Genomic DNA, 19,384 nt, shown 5'->3' with positions numbered 1-19,384 from the left:
AGATACATCCGTCAGTCGTCAGTTGTAGAGATACATCCGTGAGTCGTCAGTTATAGAGATACATCCGTCAGTCGTCAGTTATAGAGATACATCCGTGAGTCGTCAGTTATAGAGATACATCCGTGAGTCGTCAGTTATAGAGATACATCCGTCAGTCGTCAGTTATAGAGACACATCCATGACTCGTTAGATATAGAGATACATTCGTGACTCGTCAGTTATAGAGATACTTTCGTCAGTTATCAGTTATAGAGCTACAGACATGAATCGTCAGATTTAGAGCTACAGCCTGCATATATATATATATATATATAGCCTGTTCTGATTTCCGTATTTTGACTGTACAAATAATGTATTAATTTGTTCTTAAAGCTGTCAGATTCCTTTGATTTCCTTAAAAAATTAATATTTTTGTAGGTGTTTCCTCAACAGAGTCGAAATTTCCTTAGTTCCATTTTTACATTAGGATTAAAAAAACAATGAACAATGAAACAGAAATCATGAGAGCGGAAATTAATATTGAAATGTAGGATAGTTGCACGAGTGGTAGAGAAATTATTTAGAGGGACGACGATTATAGAGGCGTCCAACAGCACATTGAATAATTAACATCGCAACGCTTAGAAGATTGGTAACTATGCCAACGGGAGATGGGTGATTAGTTTAGAGGGCACAGAAGGTGTTAGATAGTAGCGAGCACGTAGTAGTGTGGGCTAAAATAATTAGCCACCGTTACGAAGCAACGCATGCAGAATAAAAGTTACCAAGGACATTTTGGCAGCCAGCCAAGGGCCAAAGGGTTGGATTTGGACACAGTCCAAACTGACGTAAGATAGACCAGGTGGTCACTCGTCATACTAATGTCAGATGCCGAACCAATAGGGAAGATGGCCGAAGCGACCGGCGAGGCGAGAAGGGACGCGCCCAACGAGAAGGGCACGCCCAGAGGTATAAAAGGGGATGCGGAGCGAGAACGTGGGCTGTTATGGTAATAGAGTGCTGAGTAAAATAAAACAATGTTTTCCCTGTGAAACCCTGCTGTTCGCATTATAACCGGCTCGAATTTATTCCACGCTACATTTGGTGCCGTGACCAGGATTCGAACCTGGGTTATTGCTTGCTGGAATTAGGTGCTGTAAATTTCGTGAAATGTTTTAGCTTGAGCTTAGAGATACATCTCATCTATGAATAAAACGAAACGTGTGATTGATTCGATTCATTTCTCAATAAACGTTTACTCTTCATTAGGGCAATACCCGTGCAAAAGCTTGAGTGTGTCCTTAACGAATTTCTTGTAGTAGTGAGAGAGCGCTACGCGATGTTTGCTTTGATGTGATCACAACGTGATCAATATTGATCAGTGCATGGGTGTGGAGCGTAGGAGTGCCGGATGGAGGATGTAGGGGGAGAAACTGGGATTGGGGAATGCCGGTCGGATAGCGATTGGGGGAGAGACGAGAATTTGAAGGGAGACGGCACTTTCTGCAAGTATTGAGCGAAGCAGATGTAAAATATCAGCAAGGCGGCCCGCCCTGCATACTCTATACCAGTGGAAACTCTGAACACTGTTATGAAATATTTATAGCATTACAATAGTTTACTGATTATAATATGTACATAGGTTTAGCTCCCCCCTATAGCGTTATTAAGTGCAGATAACAGACCAAATTATCTGTTATCTACTCCTGATGTCATACGAAAAGTATTTCACAATTCTTATTAGCACCAGTGGAACGGCGAACAACATTCACAAAAGGGCAATTTGCGGACACGTAGTAATCCTACTATTTCTGGCCATCTAACGTCGAAGTTGTTCACGATCGGCTAGAACCTGAAAGCTATAATGTGTTCGTTGGGTTGAGATCAGGCTCCCTCGTGTCTTCACCATCCTTAGGTCGGTAGTAGAAGATCGTCAGTAACGGCATGACGGCCGCTATTGCTCCGCCAAGCGCCGTACACAGTCCCAGTGCCACGTAGGTGGTGCTCGCACTGCCACTGCTGCTGTAGACCAGCCCTGAAACACAGCAAGTGTCGAAGATATCAAGAACTAATAGTACACGTGTTATTACGCTGTTAGCGCACAGCGCGTGCTGAGTAGTGTTAATTGCAGCCAAGAAGTTTGAAGTCATACTCGCTTACATGCAGAGATACGTCGTGTAACTAAATACAAGAAGACAAGACGTTTGAAACGTTTACACAATAATTTAACATGCATTTGGCTGGTGAAATACACTGGATCAAGTCGAAAGAGTTGAAGATAGAATTGAATCAAATCTATGATAAGAATATCGAGTGTGTTAGGTTGATAGTAATAAGTGATTTGTGTTTTGTTGTGGTATGCTAGAAATGTCACGTGTAAAGGAGACTTTGCTGCACAGACATTCCGTTCTTATTCCGCCAACTATTTCCGATCGCCGAACACACGTAATTAAGTCGGCTTTAGTTGACAATATCGAAATAACTTTAATCAATTGCAGAACCCGAACTGTGAGTCACAGCCGAACCATGATTTGTGGACAAAATACTCGCGTTCAAAGCATCTCACGCGATTGCACCCCACCTCGTCATCCGTTCGCCAAATACTTACCGAATACGATTGAGAAAATCAGCATGCTGGGTGCCTCGATCAGGTTGATCGTAGAAAGGGCGTCGGGGTAGTTTTCTGGCGTTGCGATGTCGCGCACGACGATGTAGAACGTCGACAGACTTCCCGCCGTCGTCACCGGAACGACGAAGATCACCCAGCACATGAGTACAGCGTAGCTCTGTAGAAACCCGGCTACGAGCGTCGTCACGCCGGTTGATATCGCAAACGCAGCGTAGCCGATCTGGCGCATGTGTGGTCGCCTGAAGACGCCCAAGTCCCAGATGAGGCTGATTATGACGAGAATGATGGTGCCGATGATGCCGCTCATGGAAACACCGGCAGCTTCGTTGATGTCGTCGCCGCCGACCTCGATGCTGAGCAGCGGCAGGTAGATGGGCGCCGTGAGAGTGCCGACATCGACGAAACCCACCATGACGCACAGAACCCACAGCCGAGCGTCATTGAAGATCTCCCACGCGAAACCCTTCTTCTTGTGTGTGCCCGGAGTAGCTACGGGTTGGCGCGTGGTTACCACCACGGTGACGCTACTGCGGTCCTCGTCAGATCTGCTCACCTCTGCCACCAAGTCTCCTTGCTGAAGGTTTAGCGAGCGGTCATCCTGCGTGACCGATTCTCCGCCAAGTACACTATCCGTCTTGGTAGATTCGAATTCTCCGTACTGCAGCAGTTCGCTGGTGCTGGCAGTGACTGATATAGCAGGACCCAACGTGTCTTCAGCCACATGGCGCTGGTCGTGTAGATGCAGAGGTCGATAGAGTGCAATGCAGGCTACAGTGTTCAGCACGATTGCACCATTGATCAGCATCGCCCCCTCGTAGCCATATGCGTCTATGAGCCACTTGCCGAGTAGTGGCAGCACGAGAGAGCCCAGACCGGCTCCGGAGGTCACAATGCCCATTGCAAGGCGATCCTCTTTGAGAAATAGTCGCTGATGGCGCCGTAAGTGATTATGATCAGTGCTCCAGCTCCGACGGCTGACGGAGAAAATATTATTTAGCAGTGCTATGCTAAGAGCATTCTAATTACCGTGCCAGATCATGAAAGGTTAGGAAATATCTGCTATGTCACATTTAGAGGCTGCTATGTAATGAGGCTGCTATGCCTGGTTTGCACAGGCGAACGTTTTTAGCTCATCTGACATAGTCGGATGCAGCTTGTAGAATCGCATGAGCGTTCGTGCGTCCGTGAGTCCGTTGCGCCGTGTTCGTCCGCTGGTCCGTCACAGTTGGGCACAGATCTTAAGCGGCTTTCGCTGACGTACGGTCACGATATTCGGGACGTGGGGGTAATCGAAAACGAGTTGGGATGTCGAAGCTGATATATATATATATATATATATATATAATATATATATATATGGATGTGGCATATCGAAATGTCATTACTACTTGTCTTGCCTGCGTTCGTGTACAAATAATATTCTAATCTAATTTGTTTGCATTCGTACGTAGGGGCAGCAATCGTGTTCAATCAATACCTCTGTAGTATACAATCTGTGGCAGTGAGATTAAATTTAGATTGACAAGAGCACGTGACGTTTTCTAATGCTGAACGCCTACTGCTATAGCATGTGCAGACACCATAGTCAACGTCAGCCGATCATTGTTTTTGTTTTTTTCTGGTGGCGAAGGAACCAGCACCCCATATGAGTATTCCCCATTACGTTTGTTAAAATAATAAAGCTTAAAAGTCAATATCAAAGTTTGATGAATCGGTTGTTTGTGCTATTAGTATTACGCTACAGATGTCGGCATATTCTTATGACGTCATGAGCTATAGTGAAACATTCGAGGGATTCGACGTTGTTTTTGCAATGGCGATTCGACACATGCGCATGTTAGCCCCTGTTATGGAATGCGTAGAAAAATGTCAGCCCTCAGGTTGTTATGTCATGTTGACCACGTAGAATCCAAATGCAGCTGCTGTCCCGCTCGAGAGCCAATATTACATGGGCCGTGCTGTCCGTTTCAACTCTATTCTTATGTTCTCCGCATGGTTCAAATACGTATCATATTGGATTTTGTTGTCTCTGGTTTAACTTTGCTTTGTGAATAAATCTTGAGTTTCATTTCAGTCATTATTATGTTATACAAATATTATTAGGGTGCTAAAATATTTCCTTTAAATGGATTACGTTTGTTTGGGGAAAATATATTGAGAAATTTTAAGTATTTGCAATGTAGATGATAGCCCTAACATGGGTAGGCATATGTGATTGGTAATTGTAACGAATTTGCAACATGGACGTTTTCTGAAACATTACTGAGATTGTTAGTGTACTCGATGATCTTTTCTGCTTACGTGTTAGTTCATACAGAACCCACCAAAACCACATCGTGATTTGTTTTTTTTCTCATGAAATTTCACAAATACTGAGGCTACTTAAACATGTATGTTGGAACTTTTTCGATTGAAAATTAGTAACGACAAAAATTAAAGTGTTGGTTAAATTACTATTTCTTGTTCCATCGCACACATTCAGTCAAACAGGATAATCCCAATGACTGAAATCTGTGCATAGCACACCAACTGGATGCACTGTGCTTGATGGCTGGATTATATCTACTATTATCGGGTTGAACTTCTGTCTGTGCATTCTGCAATTTACCGTAGAACTTCATTCGGAAATAATTGCTTCGGTATATCTCATATATCCCTATTATATCAGCGCAAACTGTGAACTGCATTGCTTTCACAGAACGAGCCAACTATGCGGTTAATATGCGGTGTCGATACGCAACAGGACCGTTATTGCTGCGGTTATACGTAAGTGGACTCAATCGCTTAGTTAAGTTCATTTTTATTCCATTCGGGTTAGGGTGACAGATTAGCCTCATGGAGCACAGCGTTGTCATGTGTTGGAGAAATGGATCTATACATGCCTGAATATGTGAGGCTTTTAACAATGTCCCAAGTGAATTTCAAAAGCTAAATGTGGTCTGAGGAGAGGTTTATGCTCTTAAAGTATACTTTCTATTGGCATTTCTGTTACTGTTAGTGTTTACATCACTTATGGCCACTGGCCAGTGGCCCCTGCAGTGAGTGTGTGGTGATGTACCTGCTGAGCTTTTTGCTGTGTTAATTAGTTACAGGTGGCCAGCTCTCCTATTTCCGCTGGACGGCTTGCGTAGGATAAGATGATGGTGCTTACACTATTCTGTCTTGCAAATAGTTGTTTGCTACCTACGTACGATGGGAGCCTTCCATCTTTTAAGTTTAAGTCACTTAAACGTACGCGCCATCTCGTGCAACTTTCATAACGATCCCAACGAACATTCCTTCGAGAAGGTTCCTGATACATCCCTGTGCCTTTCACTGTTTGGCGCGTTGTGAACACATTGGACTAACGGGTTTACTAGAATCCCACCACTCCATCACAGAGTCACCGCAGTAGACGTGAGATGAGCGCTGTCGCTCCGCAGCACTTGTTATGTTGTTACTATGTTGTTTATACTATAACAAGTGTTCGGCCTATTGGAATAATTTTTTTGTGAATGCAAGCGATACCATAATAGGCGTTCAGCTGTTAAATTAGATGGATGCATGTGGATTTCTTAGTGCCGTGTCAGTGTACAGTCACGCACGCACGCGCGCACACATACACGCACACGCACATGCGCTTACACATACATAGGGTTTGTGTAAATATTAAGCATTAGGCACGCATGCAAACATGCACGCGCTCGCACACTCGCACACACTAGTTGTGCGCGCGTGTGCGCGCGTGTGAGTCTGCGTACGTGCGTGCGTGCCTGGTACTTAGTATACTTTGAGTTAGACATGCGTACCATTTATGATCCCGTACGTTATGTAGATAAAGGCCAGGCTGTTAGCAAAGTAGTTCAGGGAGTATTCCATTCCGCAGAGAAATCCCGCCCAGAAGCCCAATAGGTCTGTATCCGAATCTTTTACACATGATAGTTGTAGGCGGGCCTGCAGTAAACACCGTTATGTATCATTAGTGAAGTTCATTGATACCATGAGAGAAATCGTTATTGATAGTAAAGTTAGTATTACGGGTTGAGTTTAGGATAAGGCGAGTGTTGAGAGGTTTGGATTAAGGTAGAGATAGAATTAGGATTAGAGCAGTAGGAAGTGGTCATCGGGATTGATCAGGACAGTACATTGTAACTAACACACACACGCGCTCGCACGCGCGCACGCATATATATATATATATATATATATATATATATATATATACGCGCGCACGCATATATATATATATATATATATATATATATATATATATATATATACTCACATGTTTGCTTTTCGCCGGTTTTGGCTATGCTCTAGATATTTGGTATAGAGGGGCGAGTAAGGGTGAAAGAAGCCATCGATGACCTTGGCAATTTGAATATCACTCGTCAAAGGACAGTTGGACAAACGACGGATTTCCAACATTTCTTGGAAAACATGAGCCGCGTTCACACGTAGCAAGAAATCCGGTATTTAGCGTTCACACGAGGCAAAATACGGAGCCAAGAAATACGGTATCTAAACAGATCCGGTGTTTCATGTAATATGAGGCTTCCAGACCCCGAATAATTTGCCGTGCTTGGAATACCGGATTTCTTGGACGCGCACTTTCCTCGTGTGACGCTAAATACCGGATGTCTGGAGCCGCGTATTTTATAGACTAGGTCGCGCTCGACAGTTCCAGTGTAACGCGAGTGGAACTGTCGAGGCGGACAGATCTACGTATGTTATCGGCAGTTGGTGCGCATTGCATTAGCCTCGTTCACACGAGACCTCGTATTTCTGAAATACCGGATTTGCGAAATACCGTATCTGAGACAAATACGCGGCGAGCGTTCACACGCTGATTCGCGGCTCCAGAATAGGATTTTGCGAGATGCGAGCTGCTTAGTAACAATCAAGCAAACAATGCGAAATAAACAATGCAATGCGCACCAACTGCCGATAAAATACGTAGACTGGTCCGCGCTCGACAGTTCCACTCGGGTTACACTAGAACTGTCGAGCGCGGACCAGTCTATAAAATACGCGGCTTCAGAAATCCGGTATTTAGCGTTCACACGAGGAAATGCGCGGTCCAAGAAATCCGGTATTTCTCAAGCACGGCAAATTATTCGGGGTCTGGGAAGCCTCGTATTTACATGAAATACCGGATCTGTTTACATACCGCATTTCTTGGGCCTCGTATTTTGTCTCGTGTGAACGCTAAATACCGGATTTCTTGCTACGTGTGAACGCGGCTAATAATGTTTATTTCGCATTGTTCGCTTGATTATTTAAAGCAGCTCGCAGCTCGCAAATACCGTATTTCTGGAGCCGCGAATCAGCGTGTGAACGCTCGGCCGCGTATTTGTCTCAGATTCGGTATTTCGCCAATACCGTATTTCATAAATACGAGGTCTCGTGTGAACGAGGCTATGGTCTGATGGGCCGTGTGAAAAAACGCTTTGTTTAAGTAACTTAACACTTTCCTTACTTCATGGAAGGACAGTGAAATGTACATTGCACTCATGTGCCAAAAGTAGCTGTGCGGTGACCTATTAACTCAGAAATTGATTTGTTTACTGTTAACAAAGTGATGGAATTATTTTGTTGTTTTGATCTTGTTTTGCAATCATGCGCATGCATTAATTCTTACCAGTTGCAACTATTCTTACAGTTAGACATCCTTATGCTTTTATTAAGCTGCGTGTGTATGTTACCGCCGTAACTTACCCATCATTAGACATATTGCCGTGTTCAGACCCTGTATAGGTGCCGTGGCAGACACATCAACACCCAAAGTCTCCGTAATGCTGACCAAGTAAACTCCGAAGGCCACCTGCTGACCCCATGTGAAAGCCATTATCATTGTGCAGCCTAGAACCACAATCCAGCCCCAGCCGCCGTCCGGACCATTTTTGTGGTCCGACCCTTCCTCTGTCTCAACCATGGTTCCAAATTGTATCGTAGCAGTCTTGTGCTCTGATCGTGTTCGCTTTCTGAAGAAATAATTGTGTCCTTCTTTAATTTCTTCAGTATGTGATGGAAAATATGATGTGAGTGTGTAAAAAACATTAGCGGTAATGAGTGTGCAGAATTTGTAATAAATTGATGAACGGGGTACGCAATTGGGTGTAATGATAACCTTAGCATAGTGGCTTGATATTGTGGTACGATTAATGATTACGACTAATTGATTAACAATTGTACTAACTCGATTTATTAACCACTGTATTTTCCAAAAGAACAGCCACATATAACAGTTCGAAATAGAAGTCGTACATATGTTAATGTACTACATAGTTGAGTGTTGAGATCATTGATTTGATTCCAATAGATTCTTTTAATCTGATGACAAGAATTTCACCAGGCACAGACCCGACAAGACTCACGTATCGAGCGTTTAGATTGTATCGTACGCTCGCACGCAAGGCGGCTAAATATCCACAAAATCTTTTGTTATCGGAATAGCGATTCCAGCGTCGTGGCGTTTGTCTTAAACATTTCTGGTGTCAGAGGTTTATTTATGATGCTCGAAAATCGGAAGAAACTGCTAAGGATGCCCAAGATTGCAAGATGTACAGTCTAGAACTTTTTATTAGGTTATTGCACGCCCCCGTACTTCGTTAATACTACTAGTACATAACCCATCACAATAACACATAACCACATAACACATAGCACATTGCCAATCACACAACACACACCAACCACATCACACATAGCACATAACACATAACACATAACACATAACACATAGCACATTGCCAATCAGCAAATGTGACATCTCATGTCGTGTTTAAAGAATTGGAACTTGAAAACTGATCATACATAACATGAATTTATAATGTAAACGTGGTACACGCAAGTTTTGCTCTTACTTATAGGACAGAATTTCTGCATAGAAGAATATGGTTTGTAATTTAAAATGTTGTCACGGTACACACTACAAAACAACACAAAGTAAATATAGCACAAACTATCGTTGCTAATAGCAGTCAGACATACCTGGCATATGGATGTGTTGTTGCCTGTTACCTTAGTACATATGCACTGCACTCAATTCGAAGTCGGTTGTTGCTATCAGAATTGCAAAAAATAGTGTAGGTCTGGCGTATATTAATCTGTGCACTGATGGTGACGACGGCAGCCGAGTTAGCAGCCTTTTCTATGACACGGAATGTCGCGTGCCTAACTTTTGATCATTTTTATAACATAAAATTTCCATCGGTCTTGCCGAATTGGCATTGATCATCAAACAAGTCAGACAACGGAGTTTCAAGCCATTACTTCGAGTGCGGGAAATAGACGGCTCGTTTTTGTCATTGTTTTCGTCTAGTTGTCTTGTTCGTTGTTTGGAACCTGAAACAAGTTATTATAATTATATTATATTATCAAGAGCTTATAATTATTAGCAAGAGCAGATAAAGAAGGAGAGCGTACAAGGGTAAAATGCTGAAACCATGCACATATGTTACATCAAGAGCAGATAAAGAAGGAGAGCGTACAACCGTAAAATGCTGAAACCATGCTGCAGTATTAGTCGAATTAATAAACTTTCTCACTCGAAGTGTTATAACTTCGGGAAACCTCGCGTGTTTCCGTCAATGATTGACAAATGGAATGAATGACGTCTGTTATTGATTGCCATAGTGACGACCCCCACCTGTGCCCACCTCACGCCCACCTCACGCTGGATGTATAGTAAACTCTGGTAGTATTGGAAGCAACACACTGGAAACACTTCGAGTGAGGGACGCAGTACACACTGATCTCGAGTCGGTTTTCGGTGAAAATACCAGATTTTCACCGCTCATTATCTCAGCGTAGGGGCATCGTAGGAACATGCGGGTTGTTTTATATGAACAAGGTAAGACAGCTAATCAATAATACTGCAAAGATTCGTCAAAATAAAACGGGAAAACCGCAGTTCACACTGATCTCGAGTCGGTTTTCGGCGAAAATACCAGATTTTACCTAATCAATAATACTGCAAAGGATCGTCAAAATAAAACGGGAAAAGTTTATTAATTCGACTAATACTGCAGCATGGTTTCAGCATTTTACCCTTGTACGCTCTCCTTCTTTATACGCTCTTGTTATTAGCAATAATTATAATTAATTAGTATTATAAGTTCTTGCTATTATATATATCGAGAGGCAATACTTGAGAGAGCGCCGCCTCATTGATTTAACTCGTTTTGCACGATGGCATGAACAGAACTAATCTAATCATCGCTAAATTCCGCCTAAATAGAAAGTGATTGCTCTCTAGAACCACAACTAGTGTGCATTTTGATGGGTGTATTAAAGTTAAATACTAATAACGATAGATCATAGTTGTTTTGTAGTGTTTTACTGTTAAATTTTACCACAAACGTTTCGTCTTTCGCATTCAGCTTATTTACATCATTTAGTGACTGTAGTATTATGATAATTTCTTTCAGACGATGACGGTAATATATATTATCGGTATTAGTTTGAATTGTGTCGTGATCGCGTGCCGCCCCATGCGTGTATGCAGTGAGATTGGGAGATAGTCACCATAGCACCAGCAACAATTACAACGATACACAGCGTATGTGGAAAATTCTTTTCCAGTCCATTGCTGCATACGTGGAAAAGCGGAAAGGAAAATTGATTAACCTTGGTGTACCAATGGTGACGTAGTACGATGGTAGTGTATGCGTGCGTGCGTGCGTGCGTGCGTTCGTGTGTGTGTGCTAAGTGCGTGTGTATTGTATGAACACATTCCTCGTAGCGACGTCACAAAGAGGTCCAGCGAGTGCCCATGTGCATATGTTACGATATAGACATAAGACATACCACAAGAACTCGTAATTCTTTAATACGGCGCCTTGACGCCATGCGTAATATGCAGCTAATAGTGATTGATATTTAATCGGATCTCTATAGTTCACATGCTAATAAGATTATCTCAGTTAGATCCAAATTAAGTTAAAATAACTTACACTGTTCCTCAGGTCTGATGTTTGAACATCAGACATGAGGAAGTCTATCGGAGAGATGGACGAAAACTTCGTCAGTGTAGTTATTTTTAACTAATTTGGATCTAACTGAGATAACTTTCTTAGCATGTGCAGCTAATTGGATTTCGTGGATCGCAGGTGAGAGCGCATAAAATTCGCAAGTACTTACCGCCTTACTTGTGTCTTGTGCTACTTGTATTGCTGTCAACTCGCAGATCCGTGTGACAAGTGCAAGCGATCAGTCATTGGCGAGTGGAGATACATACTTCATGTCTACGTGATAGATGGGGTGAAAAGATCATGTATGAGTGAACGGGTTAATGTTTATTTTATAATCGTGACATATATAGGATAAGGCTGCTAGAAATTGACACACCTAATATATTTACCAATATTAGTATCTAATATCATGCACCACTAATATCTTTATCCATCTATGGACCGTCGAATATATTTATTTTGGCAACTATTTTCGTTACCAATATATACCCGTGATGGGTGATGATGAGATAAAAATCCTGACTGGCAAACTAACCAGAACCGGAACATTATGCTGACCTGACTCGGCCGCTGGCGAGGCCAGGAATGTGGACCTGGAATAACGATGTCTCCAGAACTTATTTGTCGAGGTATGAACAAATGTTAAACAAGCGTTCAATCAAAATAAATACCGCTATGCAGTTTCAGAATAATCCATCATTATTTTTTTTTCTTACCACTGCCTTTTCTGTGTAGCTATTGTTTCGCGCGTGGTAGTCTTTTCATGTGATAGTTTCCGTGTTCATTTCATGTCGCATTATTTTTCGTGACCAATACACTGGAAACAGCATTGTTAAAATCATGTAGGAATCCCCTTCGCGAATCCATCGTATGTAAGCGCCGACAGGGCCAGCGCCATGAATGTGAAAGGATGTGCCGCCGGAATTCAAAGACGATGTTATTACCGATCGCAGATTCGCTTTCGTAAAAAAATCGCGTAAGGCTGCCGACGAATATATTGGAAATTGACAAACGATTTGAAGATCTGCGATTTTATTTTCTTGGTTGTGTGTCGTCATTGATGCGGACACCTCTGCGACGTCTCTCTATGCCATTCGATTCTATATTCGACGTGATCTCACGCGCGGCGGAGGCCTCCGAATAAAGATCTGTGTTAGATCAACGATCCACGGCTGCTTACCGTGAGCTCAAGCGCCAGCAGCCCCGAATATACAGATCTGCGTTCAGATCACGATCACGCGCCCCGTGAGCCTCATCCGCGCGGAGCTCCGAAATTATAAAGATCTGTGTTAGATCACGATCACGGCTGCTCCGTGAGCTCAACGCGCGGAGCCCCGAATATAAGTCTCGCGTCACAGATCACGATCACGGCTGCTCCCGTGAGCTCACGCGCGGGAGCCCGCGAATGATAAGATCTGCGTTAGATCATCGAATCACGGGCCGTGAGGCTCACGTCGCGGGACTAGTTTTGGGCAGAACTCGGCCTCGTAGTCTGATGTTTGTTGACGTAATAGCTAAAATCGCTTCCCACAATATCTCATTAGTAATATCAACATTTTGTCGTGTTAAATGAATCATGTCACCATGCCAACGCGCTTTTTTGTTCGGATCGATTTTGGGTGTACGAAATACAGAAATTATAATAAATTACAGATAAGAAGAAGCAATGGTTCTAACTAATAACCGTTCTTTTATATAAATCGTTAACATTCTGCAACGAGTACTTTAACCTATTAATGTATTCCTTATTATTGAACAGTATTTAATTCTAGCATAGTATATTGTGATGCGGGTTTAGACTGTGATAACAGTCATTATGTTCATACCGTTAACACCGGGAGCTATTCGTAGCGGGATAAAGTATACATGACTCAAGATGCCATCGCTACGTAAAATGGACGTTATGAACTTTTATTTCGTCGTGAAGTAATTAGCTAAATATACTTAAAGAAACGAATTAGAAGAGAAATCTAAAGATAAGAAGTTAAAATCCATTTCTGTGTGCGTTGGGAAAAAATCCTAGCCTCCCAGTGTGTACGAAATGGCCATCGCGTGTGACAATCGCACTGAATATTGTTTGGACCGATCGACGTTTTGGTTTCCCTCCGAGTAAAGAGTGAGCTTGTCGGCATTCATCTCTCCAGTTATGGACTACATACATTAATTGTTTTCTAACTGCTATTGCAATTCATCTACCGTTCACAAATCGCTCTAGTATGTTAACATAACGAGGTTCTGGAAAAACATACATACAGTACAATACGTAGATTACACATTCTGTATCTTCCGACCAAGTCAGGCTTATACTAGCTAGTAGCTTAGCTAGGTGCGCAGTCATATCCTCCGTACACAGTATACTTTAGGCTGCGGTTTGCCTAGTCATAAGCCTTGTGACCTAGATGGCGTTTACTGTCGCGGCTGTTGTTGCTGTCATCTTGTGCTTCTTCTGTTGGCACACCGATGCCTGTGCGATTGGAAGCTGCAGCGACCCGACGAGGCCGGCAGCAAGCGCACACGCTGGCCCAGAGCACGCAACTCGCGCGTGGCCTCTTTCATTGGCCGTAGTCCGCGTCGCCGCATAGATGCTTGCTGAAAGAACAACACCCCGGCTCCGGTAGTCCATACTTAGCTCCCTCGTAATCGAAGGCTGATATGCTTTTTTTGGTAAATAAAGAAAGAGAGAGAGAAAGGGAGGGAGAGAGAAAGAGAGCGAGAGAAAGGGAAGCAGATAAACGTATAAATTCCTCGTAGCGACGTCCACAAAGAGGTCCGCCGAGTGCCCATCTGTGCATATGTTACGATATAAGACATACGCATCAAGAACTCGTAATTCTTTAATACGGCGCCTTGACGCCATGCGTAATATGGCAGCCTAATTAGTGATTGAATAATTTAATCGGATCTCTATAGTTTCACATGCTAATAAAGTTATCTCAGTTAGATCCATAAAGTTAAAAATAACTTACATGTTCTCAGGTCTGATGTTTGAAACAATCAGACATGAGGAAGTCTAATCGAGAGGATGGACGAAAAACTCCTGTCAGTCGTAAGCTTATTTTAACTTAATTGGATTTAACTGATGATAAACTTATTGAGCATGTGTCAGCTAATTGTGATTTCGTGATCGCAGGTGCAGAGCCGCTATGAAAATTCGCAAGACTACCGCCTTGACTTGGTCCTTGGGCTACTGTAATTGCTGTACAGACTTCGGCAGATCCGTGTGACAAGTGGCAGCGATCAGTCATTGGCAGGTTGGGAGATACATCTTATGCTACGTGTAATGGGTGAAAAGATCAATGTATGAGTGACGGTAATGTTATTTTATAATCGTGACATATAAGGATACAGGCGCTAAGAAAATATGACAGGCCGCCCAACCCTAAGATATTTACAATATTTAAGATCCTAAATCATCCACCACTAAAATATCTTTATCCACTCCCCTACTTGGACCGCGTCGAGAATATATGTACTTTTGGCAACTCATTGTTAATAATTACTATACCCGTGATGGAGATGATGAGATAAAAATCACTCTGCTGGGCCAACACCCAGCAACCGACTCCATATAAGCTGACGCTACGTCGGCGCTGGCAGAAGGGCCAGGAGATTGGACCTGAAAAGAATTTTCGCAGAACTTAACTTCTGCCGAAGGCTCTGAACAAAATGTAAACAATGCGTTCAAATCAGCAAATAATACGCTCATCGCAGTTTCAGAACTAATCTCATACTTTTCCTACGCCACTTTTCTGTGTAGCTATTTTGCCGCGTGGTGTAATTTTCATGTGATAAGTATTCCTGTGGTCACCTTTCATCTGCGATATTTTCCGTGACCAATACACTGGAAAAAGCCATTGTTAAAATCATGGTAGGAAATCTCCATCCGCAATGCCCTCGATTAAGCGCCCGACAGGGCCAGCGGCCATGAATGAAAGAATGTCCGCGGGAAGTTCAAAGACGATTAATTTAAGCATCGAATTTTGCTGTTCGTAACAAAAAATACGCGTTAGGCTGCCCGACAATATATTGGAAATTGACAAAAATATGAAATCCTGTCGATTTATTGTTCTTGGTTGTGGTGCCAGTAGATGCGGACACCTCTTTGCGACTCATCTATGCATTCGAATTCTCATTCGACGTGATCTCACGCGCGGCGAGCTCCGCCGAATATAAGTCTGTGTTATATCAACGATCACGGCTCGCTACCGGTGGAGCCTCACGCGCAGGAGAAGCCCCCCGCACATTTTTTTCTTCTTCCGAATATAAGNCGTCGACGCGATCGTCGGCCGTCGTCGGCGGCAGGTCGTCGACGACCGGCTGCGCATACTCCATCAGTTCCCTCGTGCTGACGCTCGTCGCGCACGCGCCCGCCTGTCTCCCCTGCGGTTCGCGCAGAGGCCGATAGAGGGCGGCACACGGGATCATGTTGAGTGCCATGCCGCCATTAACGAGCAGAGCACCCCTGTAGCCGTAGCTGTCGTTGAGCGACTTGACGACGAGCGGCAAGACGAGGGTACCGACGGCGTTGCCGGCGACGGCCAGCCCCGTGGCAAAGGCTATTCGCTCCTTGAAGTATTCGTTCAGTACTGCGAAGATACTAATCATCAGCAAGCCACCTCCTATGCCTGCAATACACACACAGAGAAAATAATTATTCATCGAGGATTAGTGCAGTGGTAGAGCATTAGTATGATGATTATTACGATCGTGTTCGCAGTAAATAAATTTTTTTGCGTTTCATGAGGATTTTATTTTCTTATGAAGATAATTGGGAGTTACTTGTGAGTAACTCAGTATGAAGTGATTTGTATGAAAAGTACTTGAAATAATAAATGCTAACCGTTCACCACACCGTACAAGATGTAGAGGGGGATGAGAGTTGAGGAGAAGTAACTCAGGATTAGGCCAGACGCGGACAGTACAGCTCCTGTCATGGCCACAGCCCTGTGCCCAAACTTCCTACACATGAGACTGCCTGGCGGACCTGCAAGTAAACACCATATTTGTCACCAGAACGATGACACTTATAGTTGTTAACAAATTTTTTATAGACGACGTGAGCCTAAATCTAGATAGTATCAAGAGCGTATCAAGTATTAAGTATTAAGCATACTTAATACGCTCTTATAAGCGAGAAAATTTCATACTTGATGGAAATAATTTAATTAAGTATTAAGTACTTAATATGCTCTTGATAGTATATTATAAGCGAGAAAATTTCATACTTGATGGAAATAATTTAATTAAGTATTAAGTACCTAATACGCTCTTGATAGTGGTATAAGCGAGAAAATTTCATACTTTGTGGAAATAATTTAATTATGTATTAAGTACTTAATACACAAGTCTTGTTACACCACAAATTGTCGTCCCTGCACAAATTGTCGTCGGCGACAATTTGTGCAAAATTTTGCAAAGCCTCACACCACAAATTGTCGCCTCCTTCACAAATTGTCGTCGGCGCCTACGACAATTTGTGAGGGAGCTGACACCACAGCCATCGAAGCACATTATACGATCCTGTTCAAAGCATGAGTGTGTGTGGTGTGGTGTGTGTGTGTGTGTGGTGTGTGTGTGTGTGTGTGTGTGTGTGTGTGTTGTGTGTGTGTGTGTGTGTGTGTGTGTGTGTGTGTGTGTGTGTGTGTGTGTGTGTGCGTGCTGCGGCGTGCGTGCGTGCCGTGCGTGCGTTGCGTGCGTGCTGTGCGTGCGCGCGTGCGTGCGCGTGCGTGCTGCGTGGTGCGTGCGTGCGTGCGGTGCGTGCTGGCGTGCGTTGCGTGCCGTGCGTGCGTGCGTGCGTGCGTGCGTGCGTGTGCGGTGCGTGAGCTGCGTGGCGTGCGTGCGTGCGTGCGTGCGTGCGTGCGTTGCGTGCGTGCGTGCGTGGCGTCGCGTGCGTGCGGCGTGCGTGCGTGGCGTGGTGCGTGCGTTGCGTGCGTGGCGTGCGTGCGTGCGTGCGGGTGCGTGCGTGCGTGCGTGCGTGCGTGCGTGCGTGCGTGCGTGCGTGCGTGCCCGTGCGTGCGTGCGCTGCGTGCTGTCGCGTCGTGCGTGCCTCGTGCGTGCGTGCGTGCGTGCGTGCGGTGCTGGCGTGCGTGCGTGCGTGCGTGCGTGGCGTGCGTGCGTGCGTGCGTGCGTGCGTGCGTCGCTGCGTGCGTGCGGCGTGCGTGCTGCGTGTGTGTGTGTGCTGTGCACACGTGGTACGTGGGTGTGTGTGGAGGGGTGTGTGTGTGTGCGTGCGTGCGTGCGTGCGTGTATGTATGTATGTATGTATGTATGTATGTATGTATGTATGGACGCCGAGGCCGGCCTCGAGTCCCCCAACACTGATTATTATCATCATCATTATCATCATCATCATCATCATCATCTTTGTAATCGTCATTATCTTCTGTAGCTTGAAGACAGCGACTGACGACAATTTGTGCAAGCGGCGACAATTTGTGGAGTTAGGTTTCATTTTGCCTGCACAAATTGTCGCCAGTGAGATTAAAAATTGGGAACGGCAAGAGCAGCACAAATTGTCCCCGACGACAATTTGTGGTGTGAGGTTTTGCAAAATTTTGCACAAATTGTCGCCGACGACAATTTGTGCAGGGACGACAATTTGTGGTGCAACAACACTCTTGATAGTATATTATAAGCGAGAAAATTTCATACTTGGTGGAAATAATTTAATTATGTATTAAGTACTTAATACGCTCTTGATAGTATATTATAAGCGAGAAAATTTCATACTTGATGGAAATAATTTAATTAAGTATTAAGTACTTAGTACGCTCTTGATAGTATATTATAAGCGAGAAAATTTCATACTGTGGGAAATAATTTTATTATGTATTAAGTACTTAGTACGCTCTTGATAGTATATTATAAGCGAGAAAATTTCATACTTGGTGGAAATAATTTTATTATGTATTAAGTACTTAGTACGCTCTTGATAGTATATTATAAGCGAGAAAATTTCATACTTGGTGGAAATAATTTTATTATGTATTAAGTACTTAATACGCTCTTGATAGTATATTGTGACATGTCGAATTGTCACAGGGTTGTTGTGATTGTTTGGTGCTGCCCTCGAGCATAGATACCAAAGATCGTATAGTGCCGGAGGGCGTGAATTTTTTTCCTAGGTGAATCAAGAACATAGGGCTGTAATGAGCGATGCTATTGGTTGAGCTTGTTTTCTCGCGATATACATAGCACATCCAAAACTATTATTCTCGATATGACTCGATAGCCTAGCGCGTACACGCTAACTAATCACGCTGCCGGAGGCACAAGATAGACCACTCATGCGAAATCACGTGCAATGACGTGTAGTACGCAACGGAGCGCCACGTCCGCCATTTTAGGAAGCAAAACCCGCTCCGCGTCTGTTTGATACATAAATATGGTTATCTTTATTAGTTCTATGGTTTGATATGCCTCTTGGCTCTTGCGGTGTAATCAGTGTTGTGGGGAACAGTACGTATAAGTACGTATGAGTACGTGTGATGATACCATAAAAGTGCAAATATATATAGGCTCTATTATTTTATTTCATTTTTCTTATCTTATTTTTTTATTCTTTTAAATCCCACTTCCTCCCAGCAAGAAGAAATAATTAAGAACCTTTTTTATATTACAATATATGCATACCACCTTGTACATTTTCTCTCCTTTTAATATGTATGAACAAGCTCTAACTGTTCAAAGATGCATTTGATATTGCTGATGGTGCTGAATCTATTCATGAATAAGAGTTGACATGAAATATTATCCATCCGCTGCGGCACACGAATCAATATATGACATTTGCCAGCAATCCACCCAAGATTCACTATAACAA

The 19,384-nt window shown here is 43.5% G+C and overlaps 1 protein-coding gene across 1 annotated transcript; it reads right to left on the bottom strand.

Moving 5' to 3' along the window:
• Window positions 1-1,838: 1,838 nt before the first annotated feature.
• LOC106815838 (monocarboxylate transporter 9-like) lies at window positions 1,839-8,522 on the bottom strand. The gene is made up of 3 exons (XM_014820356.1): window positions 8,306-8,522; window positions 2,588-3,520; window positions 1,839-2,014 (listed from the first exon to the last, which is right to left on the bottom strand). The coding sequence occupies exons 1-3, from the start codon at window positions 8,520-8,522 to the stop codon at window positions 1,839-1,841; spliced, it is 1,326 nt and encodes a 441-aa protein (XP_014675842.1).
• Window positions 8,523-19,384: the final 10,862 nt, after the last annotated feature.

The sequence above is a fragment of the Priapulus caudatus genome, unplaced genomic scaffold, assembly GCF_000485595.1.
Source record: "Priapulus caudatus unplaced genomic scaffold, Priapulus_caudatus-5.0.1 Scaffold1215, whole genome shotgun sequence".
Classification (NCBI taxonomy): domain Eukaryota; kingdom Metazoa; phylum Priapulida; class Priapulimorpha; order Priapulimorphida; family Priapulidae; genus Priapulus; species Priapulus caudatus.
This window is presented reverse-complemented; position numbering and strand designations above follow the sequence as displayed.

What these genes read in the sequence shown, in the direction of transcription:
- LOC106815838 (XM_014820356.1), bottom strand. Translation starts at nt 8,522, where the DNA reads ATGGTTGAGACAGAGGAAGGGTCGGACCACAAAAATGGTCCGGACGGC. An exon ending in GGCAATATGTCTAATGATGG is followed by an intron (nt 3,521 to 8,305) that starts GTAAGTTACGGC and finishes TATTTCTCAAAG; the next exon opens with AGGATCGCCTTGCAATGGGC. An exon ending in GATTTTCTCAATCGTATTCG is followed by an intron (nt 2,015 to 2,587) that starts GTAAGTATTTGG and finishes GCTGTGTTTCAG; the next exon opens with GGCTGGTCTACAGCAGCAGT.